The 16,069-nt window shown below is 32.5% G+C and overlaps 3 protein-coding genes across 6 annotated transcripts; all 3 read left to right on the plus strand.

Moving 5' to 3' along the window:
• The first annotated feature begins 980 nt into the window (after positions 1–980).
• On the plus strand, positions 981–4,027 carry LOC109534466 (zinc finger Y-chromosomal protein-like). The gene is made up of 3 exons (XM_019900151.2): positions 981–1,360; positions 1,791–2,012; positions 2,067–4,027. Exons 1-3 carry the CDS (start codon positions 1,215–1,217, stop codon positions 2,746–2,748), a joined length of 1,050 nt encoding a protein of 349 aa, XP_019755710.2. The 5' UTR covers positions 981–1,214; the 3' UTR covers positions 2,749–4,027.
• A 700-nt stretch (positions 4,028–4,727) lies between these two features.
• On the plus strand, positions 4,728–10,586 carry LOC109534426 (beta-1,3-glucan-binding protein). The gene is made up of 7 exons (XM_019900105.2): positions 4,728–4,816; positions 6,550–6,719; positions 7,096–7,241; positions 7,576–7,691; positions 7,751–7,967; positions 9,965–10,095; positions 10,304–10,586. The coding sequence occupies exons 2-7, from the start codon at positions 6,567–6,569 to the stop codon at positions 10,561–10,563; spliced, it is 1,023 nt and encodes a 340-aa protein (XP_019755664.1). The 5' UTR covers positions 4,728–4,816; positions 6,550–6,566; the 3' UTR covers positions 10,564–10,586.
• A 519-nt stretch (positions 10,587–11,105) lies between these two features.
• On the plus strand, positions 11,106–15,799 carry LOC109543080 (multiple coagulation factor deficiency protein 2 homolog). Of its 4 annotated transcripts, XM_019912603.2 has the most exons (7): positions 11,106–11,849; positions 12,104–12,217; positions 13,077–13,151; positions 14,286–14,365; positions 14,429–14,577; positions 14,845–15,034; positions 15,257–15,799. In XM_019912603.2, exons 1-6 carry the CDS (start codon positions 11,745–11,747, stop codon positions 15,030–15,032), a joined length of 711 nt encoding a protein of 236 aa, XP_019768162.2. In that variant the 5' UTR covers positions 11,106–11,744; the 3' UTR covers positions 15,033–15,034; positions 15,257–15,799. The 4 variants fall into 4 exon arrangements, with proteins under 4 accessions (XP_019768162.2, XP_019768163.2, XP_019768164.1 ...); XM_019912604.2 differs by lacking the exon at positions 14,845–15,034; XM_019912605.2 differs by lacking the exon at positions 13,077–13,151.
• Positions 15,800–16,069: the final 270 nt, after the last annotated feature.

The raw sequence follows: 16,069 nt of genomic DNA on the forward strand, positions 1-16,069 counted from the left end.
TACATCTAACATTTGTTTTGTCATACGCTGATAAAATGTTTTCTCTGTTTTTTCATATTGTTGCAACAGTAGACTTTCCAAGTGCTAATTCCTTACACGTCACTCTGCTTTACTCCACTTTTTATTTTGTTAATAATCTCGTACTTTTCAATTAGTGAAAAAGCTTTGCGTTTTTGTTTTTCCATTCTAAAACGATTTACAAACATAACGCGGCAAAAAACAATAAGTCACTGCCGGTTTCTCGCTCTCACTAATATAAACAACTCCGCACGATTCGTGTTGCTGAGCGTAAAAGTTTGTTATAAACGGAAAGTGAATATACAATTAACCTAAAAAGTGATCGTTATATCTGGAAGTTCGTTATAAACGGGTTCGTTACAACCAGTAAAAAAATACGTTGGTCTTTATGGACGACGTTTCAATTAAAGAAAAAAGTTCGTTTTAACCGAAAGTGCACTATAACCGGGTTCATTATAAGCGGACTTTAGTGTATTTTTAAGAATGTTAGTGTGGCATTTGTAGGTATGGATGGTCTGTGGAGAAAATACACCTGAAAATAATATAGAAAAATTAATTTTGTGACTAAACAGGAAAATATAGTTATAAATTAATGTCAACAAAACAAGTGTCATATTACTAATTAACTCGTAGTTATAATTTTAGCCACCAGGCTGCGTCTGGACATTTGAACTTGCGAATAAGGTTGTGATGACGTGGCCTGTGTCACCAGCGTCGGCGCAATCGGTAGCTTTTCTCTAATTCCTTCATAGGTGGCGTTGATATAGAAAATTAAAACGTTCTAATTAAATCACATTTAGAAATGTTTTTCGGGCTTTAAAGCCCTAATTCTATTAATCTAATTAAAATCAGATATTTTAAGTATTTTTAAGTATTCATCGTTTATAATTATAATGAAAGTAAAGTTCTGTGTTTCATCAATTAAATTTTGTAAATATTTTCTTTCATTCTTGATTTTCTTTGCTTAAACATCGAGCAAAAACAATAAGTAAGTTGCAAAAGTTCGATGTGCTCATGCATTTTGCGCAAGGTAGACACATTCCACGGTAAATTGTAATGCTGATAGTTATGTTTGCTTTATAGTTATTCGTTCGATCATTATTAAGTAAACATATTTTATTAAAACGTATTGATCATCTCAGTCATATCTCCTTCAACATTCATTCATTGTCACTCTTTATATTCTTTTTCAGAATATGGATACAAACATTAATAACGAATCGAGGCAAGCACCGATTTATGAAGAAAATCAATTACTTAACATATTTCACAGCACAATTAAAGAAGAACCATACGAAGACGAAGAATATACAACGGGTGTTGATTCCGTTGACAGATTATTGTAAGTATTCTACTTTGCAGAAGGGGCTCTTAAAATAATATTCATATAAAATGGTCAATTTTTATATAAGCATAGATCAGAAATATTTGTCAGAGATTTATCCTATAGGTAACGTTATCGTTAACCATACAGATAAAAAATGGAAATCGGGAGACGTCGTAGAACGTTATAAACCAATATATAGATAGACAAAATTTAGTACTTCGCGAAGATTGAAAAACTTGCCAAATGCATGCACTTGAGTTAGATGCTGTCTTTATCTTTAGATTCATCACTAAAACATTGTGTCATTGATAACATTTTTGGAAAATAATTGATAGTATTACCTTAGGTAGCATATATATTTTTCTTTCATAAAAATAAAATTTATTTTTTTAAAATGTTATTTGTTCAGTTTGTTTTTGTTTATGTTATTCACATTACATTTTAGTAATAACAACGAAGTGTTCATCAAGAATGAGAGTATTGCAGTGGAAGAATGGCACCACATTAAAGAGGAGTTTGAGGAAATGTGTGAAACTAGTCACAGTGGTGGTAATGTGGGCGAAAACATTGAGAACTCTTTAAGTGGGGCTGATGATTCAACGTCCCTGTCCAGCTTTGATTACAGTCTTATGAAGAAAGAAGTAGATATTGACTTGCATGAAATCAAGTAAGCATAAAATGTATAAAATGAATTTAGAGCTCAAAAATTAATCTGCTTTAGGTCCGAACCCGATTTATCTGAGGATGAAGCAGACGATATATTTTCATGTAATTTTTGTCGTTTTAAAACTTCTAGTGAACTGTCTTTAAGAAAGCATCAACTTTTACATGATCCCAGTAAGCTGTTATGGCACTATTGTTCTAAATGTAGTTACAGAACGAAAGCTATAGCTCATATGAAACGGCACACTGCCACACATCTTCCATCTGGGGAATGCGAATTTTTTATTTGCGCAATATGTGATTCAAAATTTAAACAAAAATGTACACTTAAAAGGCATCTTCATTACGTTCACGGAGATCTGTTCCGAAAGCAGAAGTCACAACTGGATCAAAACGATCAGAAATTTGACTGTAAAGAATGTTCGTATAGCACTTTCAAAAAAGGTTTATTTATGGCTCATTTAGACAAACATAAAAACACTAACGACATTAGTGGTTTGTACATATGTGATATTTGTTCTTTCACCACAAAATATAGACGAAATTTACGAGCCCATTTAGAAACACATAAAGAATGTACGCAACTGAAGGTATATAAATGTAGCATATGTAAATTTCAAACGAGGCTTGGGTATTGTTTGAAGCGACATTTTCTTTCTAAGAAGCATTTGCTAAAAGTGGGACAACTTGACACCTACAGTCCGAGATCTTTAAAAATGAAGCAAGAAAAGAACAGCTAACCAATATTATTCAATATTTTTACTAATATTTTATTATTTTAAGTTTTACTAATTATTTGTTCTAGAATGTCATAGTCGTTTTATAATGCAATTTTATTATTTATATAAGTCATTATTACCTATTTATAAGTTAGTTTAGACATTAATGCTAAACTGACTAATGAAATAGTCTCCACTGTAAAAGACAATATACTCATGGTAGTCACATCCTCATCGTCGTCTTATACTCTTTGTCTAGTCTTTTATTTCTGTTCATAATTTGTTTTTTAATTATCAAAATACAGAGTGTTTTGCGGCTCGACCAACAAACGCAAACTAGGTGTTACAAGGTTCAATCGGTTGCAAAACTATCAAAGCAAGCAATGTCGATGCGCTTTTGCTTCAAAGAAATTCATGGGCATACTGGAATTGTTTTTAATGTTGATTTACCTTGACGGTCTTCTACACCATTACTGTCAGACTGAATAAATGTTTTTTAAATAATTCATATTAACTGCAAATTGGTATTTAGCTGAAGCAGATATATTACTTTGTTATTTGGTGGCAAAAAGATATAAAACATCTCACAATTTTGATTTATTCAAAAGTTTTTAAGAATTACTTTCGAATGAATAGAACTCAGTTTAACGAAGTATATGATGCGATCAAACTATCTACTGAATCAGATGGGTGTACTTATTGCCCAGAATCCGATCGGCATTGAAGGAAAATGATCTGTTTTCTTAAAGTAAATTGTAGATTTGCAAAGTTATTTTATATATACAGGGTGTCCCGAAATTGTTGGTCAACAAAGATAGAGTGTACAGAAGACCTGAAAATAAGGCCTGCGTTTAAATTATTAAGTTTTTTATTTCTTATATCTTTAAAACAAATTCGAATCGACTTGGAATGATCCCTGGAACACCTGCTTTGTTTGACAAGTCACACGACAACCTGTATGTTACATACGATTGCCGGCATTATTTATACATATAAGTACATTTATGTATTGAAAACTACATAGAGATTCAGCAGAAATGGAAATTATTTTTTGACAATTTTGTTTCTTAGGTGTATATTTCAAATATAAAAGATATGTATACTTTTATTGAAGCTTCAAAGAATATTATATAGGAATGTGCAGAACTTAAATGCCATGTGATATAAATAATGGCAATGTTGCTTTATTGGCAACTTAAAGGTGGTTTGTTATCAAATGCATATGTTAATTGGATAAATTTATTGTTTTATATACATTTTATATTCAGGGTTTATTATATGAGATTGACTATTTTTAAAACATTTTTGTTTCTTTTTCCCCAAAACTACTGCGTGACTGTCCCATTTTGTTTACTTTGTGTTTTCTTTTGGCGTCTGGTCAATTGTCAACACATCGGCAATCTAATAAAATACATGCATAGTCAATCGCCAGCGATTCCTCTTGAAGTCGCCGTCATAGATGAACACAGAAGTATTGTTGCCAAGGTTTAGGTAAAGAAAGTCGCCTAATCGCAGACAAAAAGTATCCCAAGTCAGGAGTCAAGGTGGCATCTGAATTCAATGATCCTCGATTTCTGTTTCAAGATTTTTTGGTAACATAATGAATATTAAAACTAAGGAAATACTTGATGGTGCAAAATCATTAACACAAAGAGGGACGTAGGAAAGTGAATACCTACATTTGGAACTAAATGCTGAATCGGATTTTTTGTTAAAAATATACCAATCCGTTTTAAAAGTTGAAGTTGTTCCTCACTTGACGTTCTAGCGCCATCTATAAAAAGTTGATATCAGCTTCGGGTTTTCCCCTAGCAACTACACAACATTTGTATAGAACATCTTCTTGGGGTTGCTAGAATTTACGAGATATTTGACTGGTTCTTTTAAAATGAGCTCCCTGTATAAGTGTAAATTCGAAAATTGCCAAGAAGATGACTTTCAATAATAAATCCAATTTATTTGCGAATAAATGTGCGCAGGAAAAATTGCATAGTGTAATACCGGCATTATTCGAGTCAAGACAGCTGGGCAATCTTTGCAGACCTTCGTTCTTTGTATCATCATTACTACTTAGGCTACGAGGCGAGAAGTAGGTTACATCTTCAAATACTCAAGTGGTTATTTTTGTGAGTCGTTTGCTACATAACGTTCTGTTACAAGTTTTCTAATAATATTGTTTGAGTCTAATTTTTAAATAAGTTAAATAAGTTTAATTTTCATCTCAAAGACCTGAGTAGAAGCTACGATAGAGATATTTTGAAAGAAATTGAACGTAAATCAAATTATTAAACGCAAGATTAAAAATACGTTCTATTTTAACAAAATTAAAACCTTTTCCTAAGATAACCTAAAAAGACCATCAGAAAATCTAGACTCAAAAATCTACACTTGCAGATCTAAGTACACTGCAGCCAACACTAGCAAACGTGTAGTGCTTCTTCAAACGTTTAGGTATATCGTTTTATCACAGCGTTTATGATTTGGACGTGTAATACAGTTTTTCTGAGCGCTTTTATGACAAGGGAAGAAGCAAGAAGTTATATTTTAAATGATTTATGACGTCCTTGTACGTCGTTTATAGGCGTCATTTCAAGGTGGCATCGTTCCGTGATAATCACGTCAGTTAGACGTGATGAAATTGATAATTTCAACACACGATACCACGTCTACAACCCATGTCCCATGTATCCGTTTATACGACGATGATACGAAAGTGTGTCTATTGGTTGGAGATCTGTCAATTCGTCCGTCGTCGTACGAACTGACAGATTTCCAACCAATAGAAACACTTTCGTATCATCGTCCAAACGGATGCTTGGGATAGAGGCTTAATATGGAACACCGCATATTTAATTTATATTTTGAGGTCCTATGTAAAAAAGGTTGTAAAATACGTACGTTCGTACCTATGTAAAATAACGCAAGTGGTTAAATGGCATTTATTATAATACCATTTAAGCAGTTCCGTGTTTTTTAGTTTATAACAGTACCGCATTATTTTTAACCTAATTTGCATTTTATCTTTTGAAAATGTTTCATTGAATTGATTTGAATACTTGAATATCTAAAAGTGTCAGACAATTGGCAATCTAAGATTTATACATGTATTGATAATATGCTATTTATTACTATTTTATACTCTGAAGTTTGAAGAGCCATAGAAATAATGATATTCTCGTCCCAGTTTTAGACTGAAAAAACGATATTCTCGACCCAGTTATACGTTGTAACTGGGATTGAATTCGTTTTTAGTTCAGAAGGTTTGGGTGTTATTGAAATGGACTTTCGTTTATCAATTGACTTCCATATTTTATTACTAATGAATTTTAGACAATATTTTCGGATAAACCGAAGCTCTGCGAAATTTAAGGTAATTATTGAATGATGCGTCTCTAATTTACGCCTCTTTCTACTCACGCAATAATGTGGTTAACTTATTACCAGGCACTTGCCAACTCTTATAATATTTATCTTGTAGTACTTCTATTGTAGAACTCATTATGCTTTGTGAAAAGTAGGCTCAAACCTTTGAGATAGCGCGCAAATTATAATTCCGCCAACTTACTTTAAAATCATACTTGACTCAATTGTGTTACACTATCCGTATATGCAAAAAATGGGCTACTTGTTCATTTATCACTAACAATTATTATCAACACTTGTTGTTTGAACTTATGCGGAATCAATTAAAAGGCGGTTTGCACTGATTGCGGGTGTTATTCCTGGCTGTTCTTGTCTTCATCATCAGTTGCATGCACATATTTGCAGAAATGTGGATTCTTGACTGGCACAGAATATTCAAATATATACTATTAATTTCAGTAAGCATATCGAAGATAATGGCAGACAGTGACTGTAGTGATTTCAGCATTACCGAAGCCGAAGGGATCTATCTGACCAAAACTCAGTTTGCTTCTGGAGAATTAATTTTTGAAGACACATTTCAAACGTTGGATTTAAACGTTTGGCTGCGCGAACCAACTAATCAAGCGGTAAGTTAGAGGAATACTAATATTACTAATTCAATTAAGAAATATATATAATACATATGTTTACATTTTGGCAACTGGCGCTTATTATGAAAATAAGTTATAGTTTGTTGACCGATACGCAAATAATTGACAATTTTGTTCCTTGGGGATTCGGTGTAGTACGCAGTGGTGAGAGAAAAATTAAAACTTTTTTAGATACCACGCTTTCAGCAATTTATTTTTCCATCGTCATGAGAACTATAATAATTATAAAAAACTCTGTGCCATGAAGCACACGGGGCACACAACTTGTCAATTACTTATTATGAAGCAAAGTTTATAAATATTTCTTGTATAATATAATAATGATAAAACCTAAATTCAATAATTGCTGCAGCATGTGAATGAGTTTCAACTATTTACTGATAGTAATGATAATAGTTACGTGCAAGATGGAAATCTTCATATCACACCTACGTTCTGGAACGACACTGCCGAAACTGAGAACATGGTACTGTATATGAAAGGAAAAAAATATTTGAGGTATGTGAGCAATAATTATGGGTTTGAAATTATATAGGGTGTACAATGAATACATTCTGATAGCAGCAAATCAAAGGAGGCTTGAAATGCGACAAACCAGGAAAAATCATATGAAAAATAACGACATTTATTGGGACAATTTTGTTTATGGTCTTAAAACAATTGTTTGAAAAAAAAATCAAATATCTCCTAATTATAATTTGCCAGATATCGATCGTGGCGGTTTCCGACGGGACAATCTGTATATTTATAAACATTTCTAACTAATCACTAGGTCATTATGCATGATTTGATGGTCGAATGCCAATAACGTTATCCAAGAAACTCATTTTAGAGATACTTTTCATCCTATTAGAAGTGCCAGGCTGAGCACGAAAGAATCATTTTCATTCACTTATGGAGTTGTAGAGTTCCGTGCCAAAGTACCATTGGGAGATTGGCTATTTCCAGGTAAATGTAACTATTTTTTTAACATTGTTGATACTAATTAAACGATTTAATTTTTAAAGCGTTGTGGCTTATGCCCAAAGATTCAAAATATGGGTCTTGGCCTCTGTCGGGTGAAATTGATGTGATGGAATCGCGAGGAAATAGGAATTTAACGGACTCAAGTGGAAATATTGTAGGTGTTCAATCAGTCTCCAATACTTTGCATTGGGGCCCCAGCAAAGCACTGGACACATGGCGATTAACATATTTCACTGAGGAAAATCTTTCCTATTATAGGTATGTACTATAGTACATATAATATTTTGTTTAATTTGCTCTCTCAGTTTTATTCAAAAAAGTACAAAAATGGTCTACCTACCATTTTTCGAATCCAACTTTTAAACAATTTACGACAATATTTAGCTATCCGTTAAACTAATTCTAATGAGTCGCGGTTTAGCCGATGGTGCGACAGAATTTAAAAAAAATTGTATAGAGATATAGAGACGATAACAAAAGAAGTTGATTTTTGTATAAGCAGAGCTTGAAAATGTGGAATAAAAAACTCTGAACAATTTTTCCACTGACAGGACGTTATATAAAACGTTATCTCGAAAAACCTGGTCTAACAAGTTGGAATTTTTTTCGCAAGGATAAGGAAACACTTGAACTTAATAGATGAAATTTGTCATAATTGTCCGACTTCCCATTAAAATCGGCCAACTTTTCACATTTTGAGGTTTTTATAAATTTAGGTTGGCCGGTACTATAGAAATTAGATACAGGGTGATTTTAAATACCTAGATATTTTTCTATGAGCCATATTTCAAATATATTAGCGCTATTTGTATTCACCATTTTTGTCAAACTAAAATTAACTGAGATGCCAGTTTGTTAAAATTCGAATTTATGGAGGAATTTTGTGAGAAAAAAAAGTTGTCGCAAAGACACATTTGCAATTTGTGATTTTTGTTTCCTAGCAAAGATACTAAAAATGGTACATGTTTATCAACATTATGAATTGCACGATATGCTGATTATATGCGGAGGCCCCACGTAACAATCAATCTATCTGCATCTGTATAAAGCAGGAGAAAATTGTGACTTACGAGAACATAGTAGAGCTCGTTTTGTTGCATGCTGGTAATGAAAACCTACATGCTATACCTACCTTGTACTACCAATTTTAAAACAGTTTTAGTCAATGTTTATACAGGTCTTCTAAATAATTTCCTTATAGCGAATTTAAACTTTTAACAATCTAGGATTTTGTCACAACTCTGAAACACCCAGTACTACACTTATAGTAAACCAAAAAACGGCCTATCCCGCCTTTAACTGTTGAAAGAGTGTTTGGTTACAGTTTCAACACTCAAATTTGATGTTTTCGCTGCACTTTCACCCCATTTTTCCTCAAACTTTTCGCAGCCCTTCAATCTCTCAAAATGTACCGTGTCCGTACACCGAACAGATTTACTCGAATGCGGCACTTTTATTTATTACTTTTAAAATATTTTATAAACCTAATTGAATCTCAGTAATTTGAAAAACCTTCTTGTGTTTAAAAGCATCTTGTACGATATAAGATATAATTACGAGTCAAGGCGCACTTAAATATTAACTAAAATACAATGCTGGTTCAGGTAATCTTTATTAGGTTTGAATAACGCTGATCCAGAAATAGCTGCTTTAACTTTAACAGCGGACGGCCTAAGTTAATAAGCAATTTTGTCAATTATAATATAAATTTAATTTAGAGTCACTAGTGGCTTTGGAAATTAGTTTACTGTTTGCAGATTAAAAGAGACAATTGTCACTGCGAACTGAAATTATTTATACTTACTAAACAATCTAATGTTAAAACTCATTAGATTGTTTAGTAAGTAACATTTTAAACATGAGTGAAATCGAAATTTTACGATCAGACACTTAGGTGCAAGATTATGTAAAAATTTCATGTTTTCCGTCCCGTTTTTCCTCATACCTCTGAAGCAAGAACGCTCATTTTTGCATCATTCCAGAGATAACTAAATTACTTTTTTAGAAAGGGCAGGAGATAATAGATGTTGGCAGTTTTGTCAAAAAAGTCTTGATTTCAAGAAGTTTTAAATTTGCGTGTTTTTTTTGAGTTGCAAAATCGACTCAAACATTATTCATTCTTTTAAAATATTTATCTACTCATCATTATGAACGAAAGGTTGGTAAATTACATCGAGTTTTCTGTTTTATTTAACTTGTTTTTCCATGAGATTACTATGATATTATTATAATGGACCATTCCAAATATTTTGCAGTTCAGACTTCCACACTTATAAATTGATTTGGGCTCCAGAAAGTCTTAGCTTTTACGTTGATGACAAAGAAACTGGTAGAATATCTCCTCCAGAAGGTGGCTTTTGGGAACTTGGTAATTTCAGTGACGACGGTAAGTTAAGAAGAGGTTTTATTATTTAATAACAGATCTTATAAGAAATATTTATAAATGATTAATCTTGTGTGTCGGAACAATATTAGTTTTTATTTTTGATTGTCCTCAGAAATTCCCGAAATTGCTTATTATAAACTTATTTCCATGAAAAAAAACGTATTGTATCTTTTGTAATAATATTATCTAATTTTATTTGTCCCAATAGATGTATCGAATCCATGGGTGGATGGAACTAACTCAGCTCCTTTCGATGCTCAATTCTATTTGATAATGAATCTGGCAGTGGGAGGGACTTCGTTCTTTTCAGATTCCTTTACAAACGAAGGAGGAAAACCTTGGAGCAACTCGTCGCCTAATGCGACAATAGAATTTTGGGAAGGACGAAACCAATGGATGCCTACATGGAATTTGCCCTCAGATGGCTCGCATTTCCTCATTGACTATGTCCGAGTTTGGGCTTTGTAAATTAATACAGTTTATTCGTTTAACAGCGTCATACTCATTTTAGGGTGAATATGAAATCTGAACCTTGGTAGCATCTTCGTAGAAAACATGATCGATAGCAATTTATTAAATATTGAATTTTATGAAAAAACCGAGTTCTACTACTTTGTCGGCAAGCATTTTGCTGATAGTGAAATTATTAAAGGTCGACAAAATGAAACATGACGACGGCTCCGCATGAAGTTCCTTAGGAATTAGTTCCAAAATTATAGTAGTAAAATAGTTACTAATGCACTGGACTTTGAGATTAAGTATCAAACAGATAGAAAATTGATGAAGTTTAAAAAGCAAATTTCTACTAAATTACTCAGTTCATTTTAGCAAAACTACAACTTATTAAGGCATAAAGTAAGGAACATAAAAAGACTATGTGATGATTCAGATATAACACTGTTTGTTCTTATCTTGTTCATCTGAAGGAACTGAAACCCAATTTTATAAGAAATTTAAAAAATTATAAAACTTAAATAATTACATAATTACAACTATATTTCCTTAGCTGTTTCTAATTCTATTTGTAGAGCATTATCTATCAGTATCTTGTGATAAATAGTATAACAGAACGTATAAGTGCTAACGATTTGTCGTTATATTTCTTTATACCTACAGTACCACTTTACCAAAGATAACTATCGATACGAATACGAATAAACAACGATATTTCATATATCGAGGCAGAGTTCATTTTACGTCGCAGTAACTTCACCTAATGTAAAGTTATGTAATTTTTTGTTAAAAATCAACAATTTTGCAAGCAGTTTTAATAAATCACTAAATGTGAATCGGCCGCATCCTTGTGGTGACGTCCCAGATCCTTGTTCGATCCTTGTGACGTCACAAGGCCCCGGTTTTCGGGGGTCCCGCCTTGAGCCTCAAGAAACGTATATTCAGATTTCACGGTTTAAAGTTAATCCGATTAATGTCACGCACTGAATAGAATGTTTCCGTGTTAATTGTCAAATGTCTTCATCTATGATCGAAAGTATGTCTTCGTCTCTTACAATATTTTTATTTATATTCTTATTTACTGCAGTTTGACCACAGTTTGACATTAAGACGACGTGTCCTAACCACAAACTAGTTTAAATGATTCAACTATTTTGGAGATAATAAGATTACTTTTTTAGTGTTATAATTGCATTATGTTTCAATTTATAGTACTTTTACTCGCAGTAATCGTTTTCTTATATGTAGATAGTCAAAGACCACCTCCAGGAGTCAATCCTCAACATTATCAACAGCAACAAGTAATATTTTTTAACATATGTTAATTTACAAGTGATAATTTGAGTTAAATATATTAAGTTACATTTGATTTTGTTCTTTAGTTCATTGTTCGCAGAACACCTACACAAGTTTTCATATTTGTTATAATCAACTATGACAAAATTGTGTTTTTTCGTTCATAAACCCTACTTTCGTATGGTCAAAACATTAATCACTGAACCATATGAAAACGTAAAATATTTAAGTTATAGAACGAATGCTGTTTTGGTTTTAGTATCAACATCAACCTCAGTATCAAGTACCACAGCAACACCAATATCAACAGCAAAATGTTCCCGTTCAACAACCTCCGGTTCAACAAGCACCCATTCAGCAGCAGTATCAACAGGTTAGTACATGGTTTCAGAGAAACCATATATATCCAGTTATTTATTGAAAACTAATAGTCAATAGTATTTCGTTACATATTAACAATACATTTGTTGACTGTGAGGACTCTCCATGACCGAATCATATCGACTTTTGAAACCAATCCGTTTTCCAAAATTATAGGGATTTTGATTTATAAAGGATTTTCAATGCTAGAGAAGATCACAAGTAATAATCAGCATGGTTTTTACATTTCTTTTGCAAGAAGTGATGTCCTTCATTCTTCGCTTCAGATGTTCCGCATTATATTTTTATTTATATTACTTAGTTTGATTTCTTTATCCAGGATATTCAGAAAGGACCAGTTTGAGAAAATCATAATAGGAAAGTGTAATTGATGGCGAAGTTGACTAAATGGGAAAACAGTTAAACTATTAAAATGCAATTAACACAACTAAGTTGATAATGATCGAAATGATGAATGATATGATTTGAAAAAACTGATAATGCGGTTTTTATGCGTTCTTTTCATGTTTTTATGTGCGTTTTCATAATTGCTATCAGAAACGTCCTTTTCCGCAGCTCCAAATAAATCAAAAACGAAATTAAGATTTTATAAATATGGTACTCTTTGTTTATTAGTCGTATCGAATGGTTATTTTCATTCTGACTCGAACGATGCATACAATTTTAACATTAATCTTATGTCCAAAATAAAAATTGAGCAATCTGTTATCGAAAATTTCTTGGAAGATATTAACAGTTTGAAATCGAATTCGTTCTTTGTTATAAAGTAATATTTTGAAATGGTCTCATTTTTAATTGGAATTTAATTTGGACGTTCGTAATGCATCCTCTAGATTCTCCGCATATTTTAGGTTCCTGTACAACAGTACCAGCAAGCTCCCGTGCAGCAGCAGGTACCTCAACAACAAGTTCCGATGCAACGCCAAGTAATTCGTTTATTTTAATTTCTTTATAGTTGCATGCTGGGTACCTTAAGTAACTTGTTGAAACTACTTTAACATCAAATGCAACGAGGAACGTGGTCTTGACTATGTAGCTCTATACTGCAAGGTGTCCTGTAAGCACATGTTCGAATCGATATTGCGACATTCTTTGGCTCTAGAGAAGACGATCTGAGATAACTTTTGCAAAGAAAAAGGTCTTTGATGGTCGATGTTCTTCAAAAAACTTATCTTTTTCTTTTGCTTGCTGTCTATTTGTGTTTAAGCAAGGCTTATTTTGATGAAGCTTCTGAGCTTATTCGCATTGAGCAAGTCGTAATTTCTGAAGTGTCTTAGAACAAAAACTAGCCGAGCATTTTCCTTGGAAGCTGGAATCAATAAATTTTCTTTCAGTTGGTTTATTTCATTCATAATTTTGGCACAAACAAAATGTCTCTAAAATCTTCGATTTATTTTATGTGCAGGGTTTTCTCATAAGTTCAAACCCCGCTTAGATCATTTATTAAAAAAAAATAATGAAAAGTGGTAAATATAAAAGTTGTTTATCATTACTCAATTTTCAAAATGTGAAATTAAAATGAAAAACGAAAATGTAAAAATTTTACATAATATAACTTTTTTTAAATGGGACATTTATGTGTATTTTTATACACATCGATAGGACTTATTTTCGTCATTTCAGAAATATGTTGTTACGTATTCTGGGTTCGAAAAATTCCAGTAACTCGATTTGTTTGTGAGAACAATTTTATAAACACAACACAACAATTCTAGTAAAAATCCGCACTACTTTCTCTTACTGCTCTAAATTACTGTTAGGCACAAAGTAACTACGATCCTGTTGGTACTTTTATGGATGGAGGATGCCACTCATGTTTACCTTCAACTTTGTGGTATATATTTTCTGGTCTTGAAACAATCTACACAGATCATAATAAATATTTTTCTTTATAGCTAAGTTTTGCTGTAATAGCACGTACGTTGGGTTTTAGATATTAATATAATATTACTAATACTGGTAGCGTATACGAAAGGTGCTTTGCTTTAGTAGGAATATTGGCATGCTCCCATAAGTGTATGAAATTAAGCTGAAGTTCATAACAGTTGATATTTTTATAGCCAGCAGGGCATGGACATGGCCATGATCACGGTCACCAACGACAAGTATTTAATGCAGATAATATCGCACATGAAAAAGAGTGAGCGTCTCATTTAGATCATGTATTTACAATTTACTAAAAGCTATTGTTATATTCGTTTAGACATATTCAAGAGCACATGGAGGTTCCTATAGATACCAGCAAGATGTCAGATCAAGAACTCCAATTCCATTATTTTAAGATGCACGATTCTGATAATAACAATAAGTTGGATGGGTGCGAGCTAATAAAGTCTCTGATTCACTGGCATGGTAAGTTAAACATTTTTTAACCTGTAGGAAAACAGGAAAACACGCATATTTTCATACCTAGGTATGACTGAAACATTGTCTGCTACCAGGGTGGATCCACCTTTCAAGTCAGGGGGGGGACATGTGTAGGAATAGGTTGTCTTTTGTTGTTTATGAAATTAGAAAAATCATCGTTAACAGTCGACATAAACCCAGCACAAGTGCAATGTTTGTGAAATGTCTTGCTTTTACATGTGCATTATTGTTTTCTCATCTTTCTCTCCACAGAGCAGGGCAGTAAGGAAAAGCAGGGTGAAATCGAAGAGAAAATCTTCAAAGACGAAGAACTGGTAAATCTTATTGATCCCATACTCAATGTAGACGACACGAATAGGGATGGCTTTATTGACTATCCTGAGTTTATCAAAGCCCAGCAAAAAGCTGCTGGGCAAAAACAAGATAAACCCCAGCATTAAACGTATGTATTTAAATTTTTACGTCCTTGAAAAACGGTGTTAGGCTGATTTTGTGAATGTAAGCTTGTGGTCTTGGTTCGAAAGTTGACTTCTCCTAGTATGCATATGATTTGGTTTTTTATTTATTAGGATTGAACTTTTTGAGATAGTGTATAATGACATATTTTAAAATAATAATAATAATAAAGTATTATATTCGCTTAATGCAACTTTCGATTTTTCAGTTGATCATGAATCCGGTTCGAAGAAAGAAGAAAACATAAAAATTTGGTCCGATGAGGAACTGCAAACTAATATCGATAGTCTATTACAGATTTACGACCGCAATTATGATGGGGAAATAACTTGGGTTGAGTTTGCTGCCCAAAATCTGCTTTAGTGGCATAAAGACATATTTTTTAATTTTTATAATGAAAACGTCCCTTATAGAATAAAGTTTTTTGCATAAACTCTTATGCGACTGCTAAATATTTTCGTTTGTTTTTGTTTTGTTTTGTATGTTTTCCATTTTATAGTGGGGCACTATTGTTTGTTTTCCACTTAACTTATAAACCATGTGTGTAGTTCGAATACACGATTATTTTTATTTTTGTATCAAGGACTGATTTATAAGTATGTTGAAGTAAAACAATTTCGTCCATAATATGATTAGGTATATTCTCTTATTTAACTGTGGGGTTGTGTAATGATTATGGATTCGTAATTTGTACATATGATTTGTATCAGATGAAATAAAAAGTCATGTGTGTTTCCACGAATTTATGAAATTCTGTTGTATATTATTCCAAATATTATCACGAAATCCATACGTCTATTTTAGTGTATTTTATTTTAAGTTTTAAGGTAGTACGTGTTAGAACGTGCATTCAGAGAAAATCTGTTTTAACTGCATTTTGAGACAAGTTGGGAGTTTCTTGTTTGTTATAATAAAAGTAGGATTTCAGATAGTTCAAATAACGAGCATTTTTCGTTCGAAATGCAAACATATTTTAGAAAGCTTTCACGTATTTGAAATTACAGGAAAAAAATTGGCAAAG

The sequence above is a fragment of the Dendroctonus ponderosae genome, unplaced genomic scaffold (assembly GCF_020466585.1).
Source record: "Dendroctonus ponderosae isolate FM_Combo_2020 unplaced genomic scaffold, Dpon_F_20191213v2 Dpon_F_20191213_277, whole genome shotgun sequence".
NCBI classification, from domain to species: domain Eukaryota; kingdom Metazoa; phylum Arthropoda; class Insecta; order Coleoptera; family Curculionidae; genus Dendroctonus; species Dendroctonus ponderosae.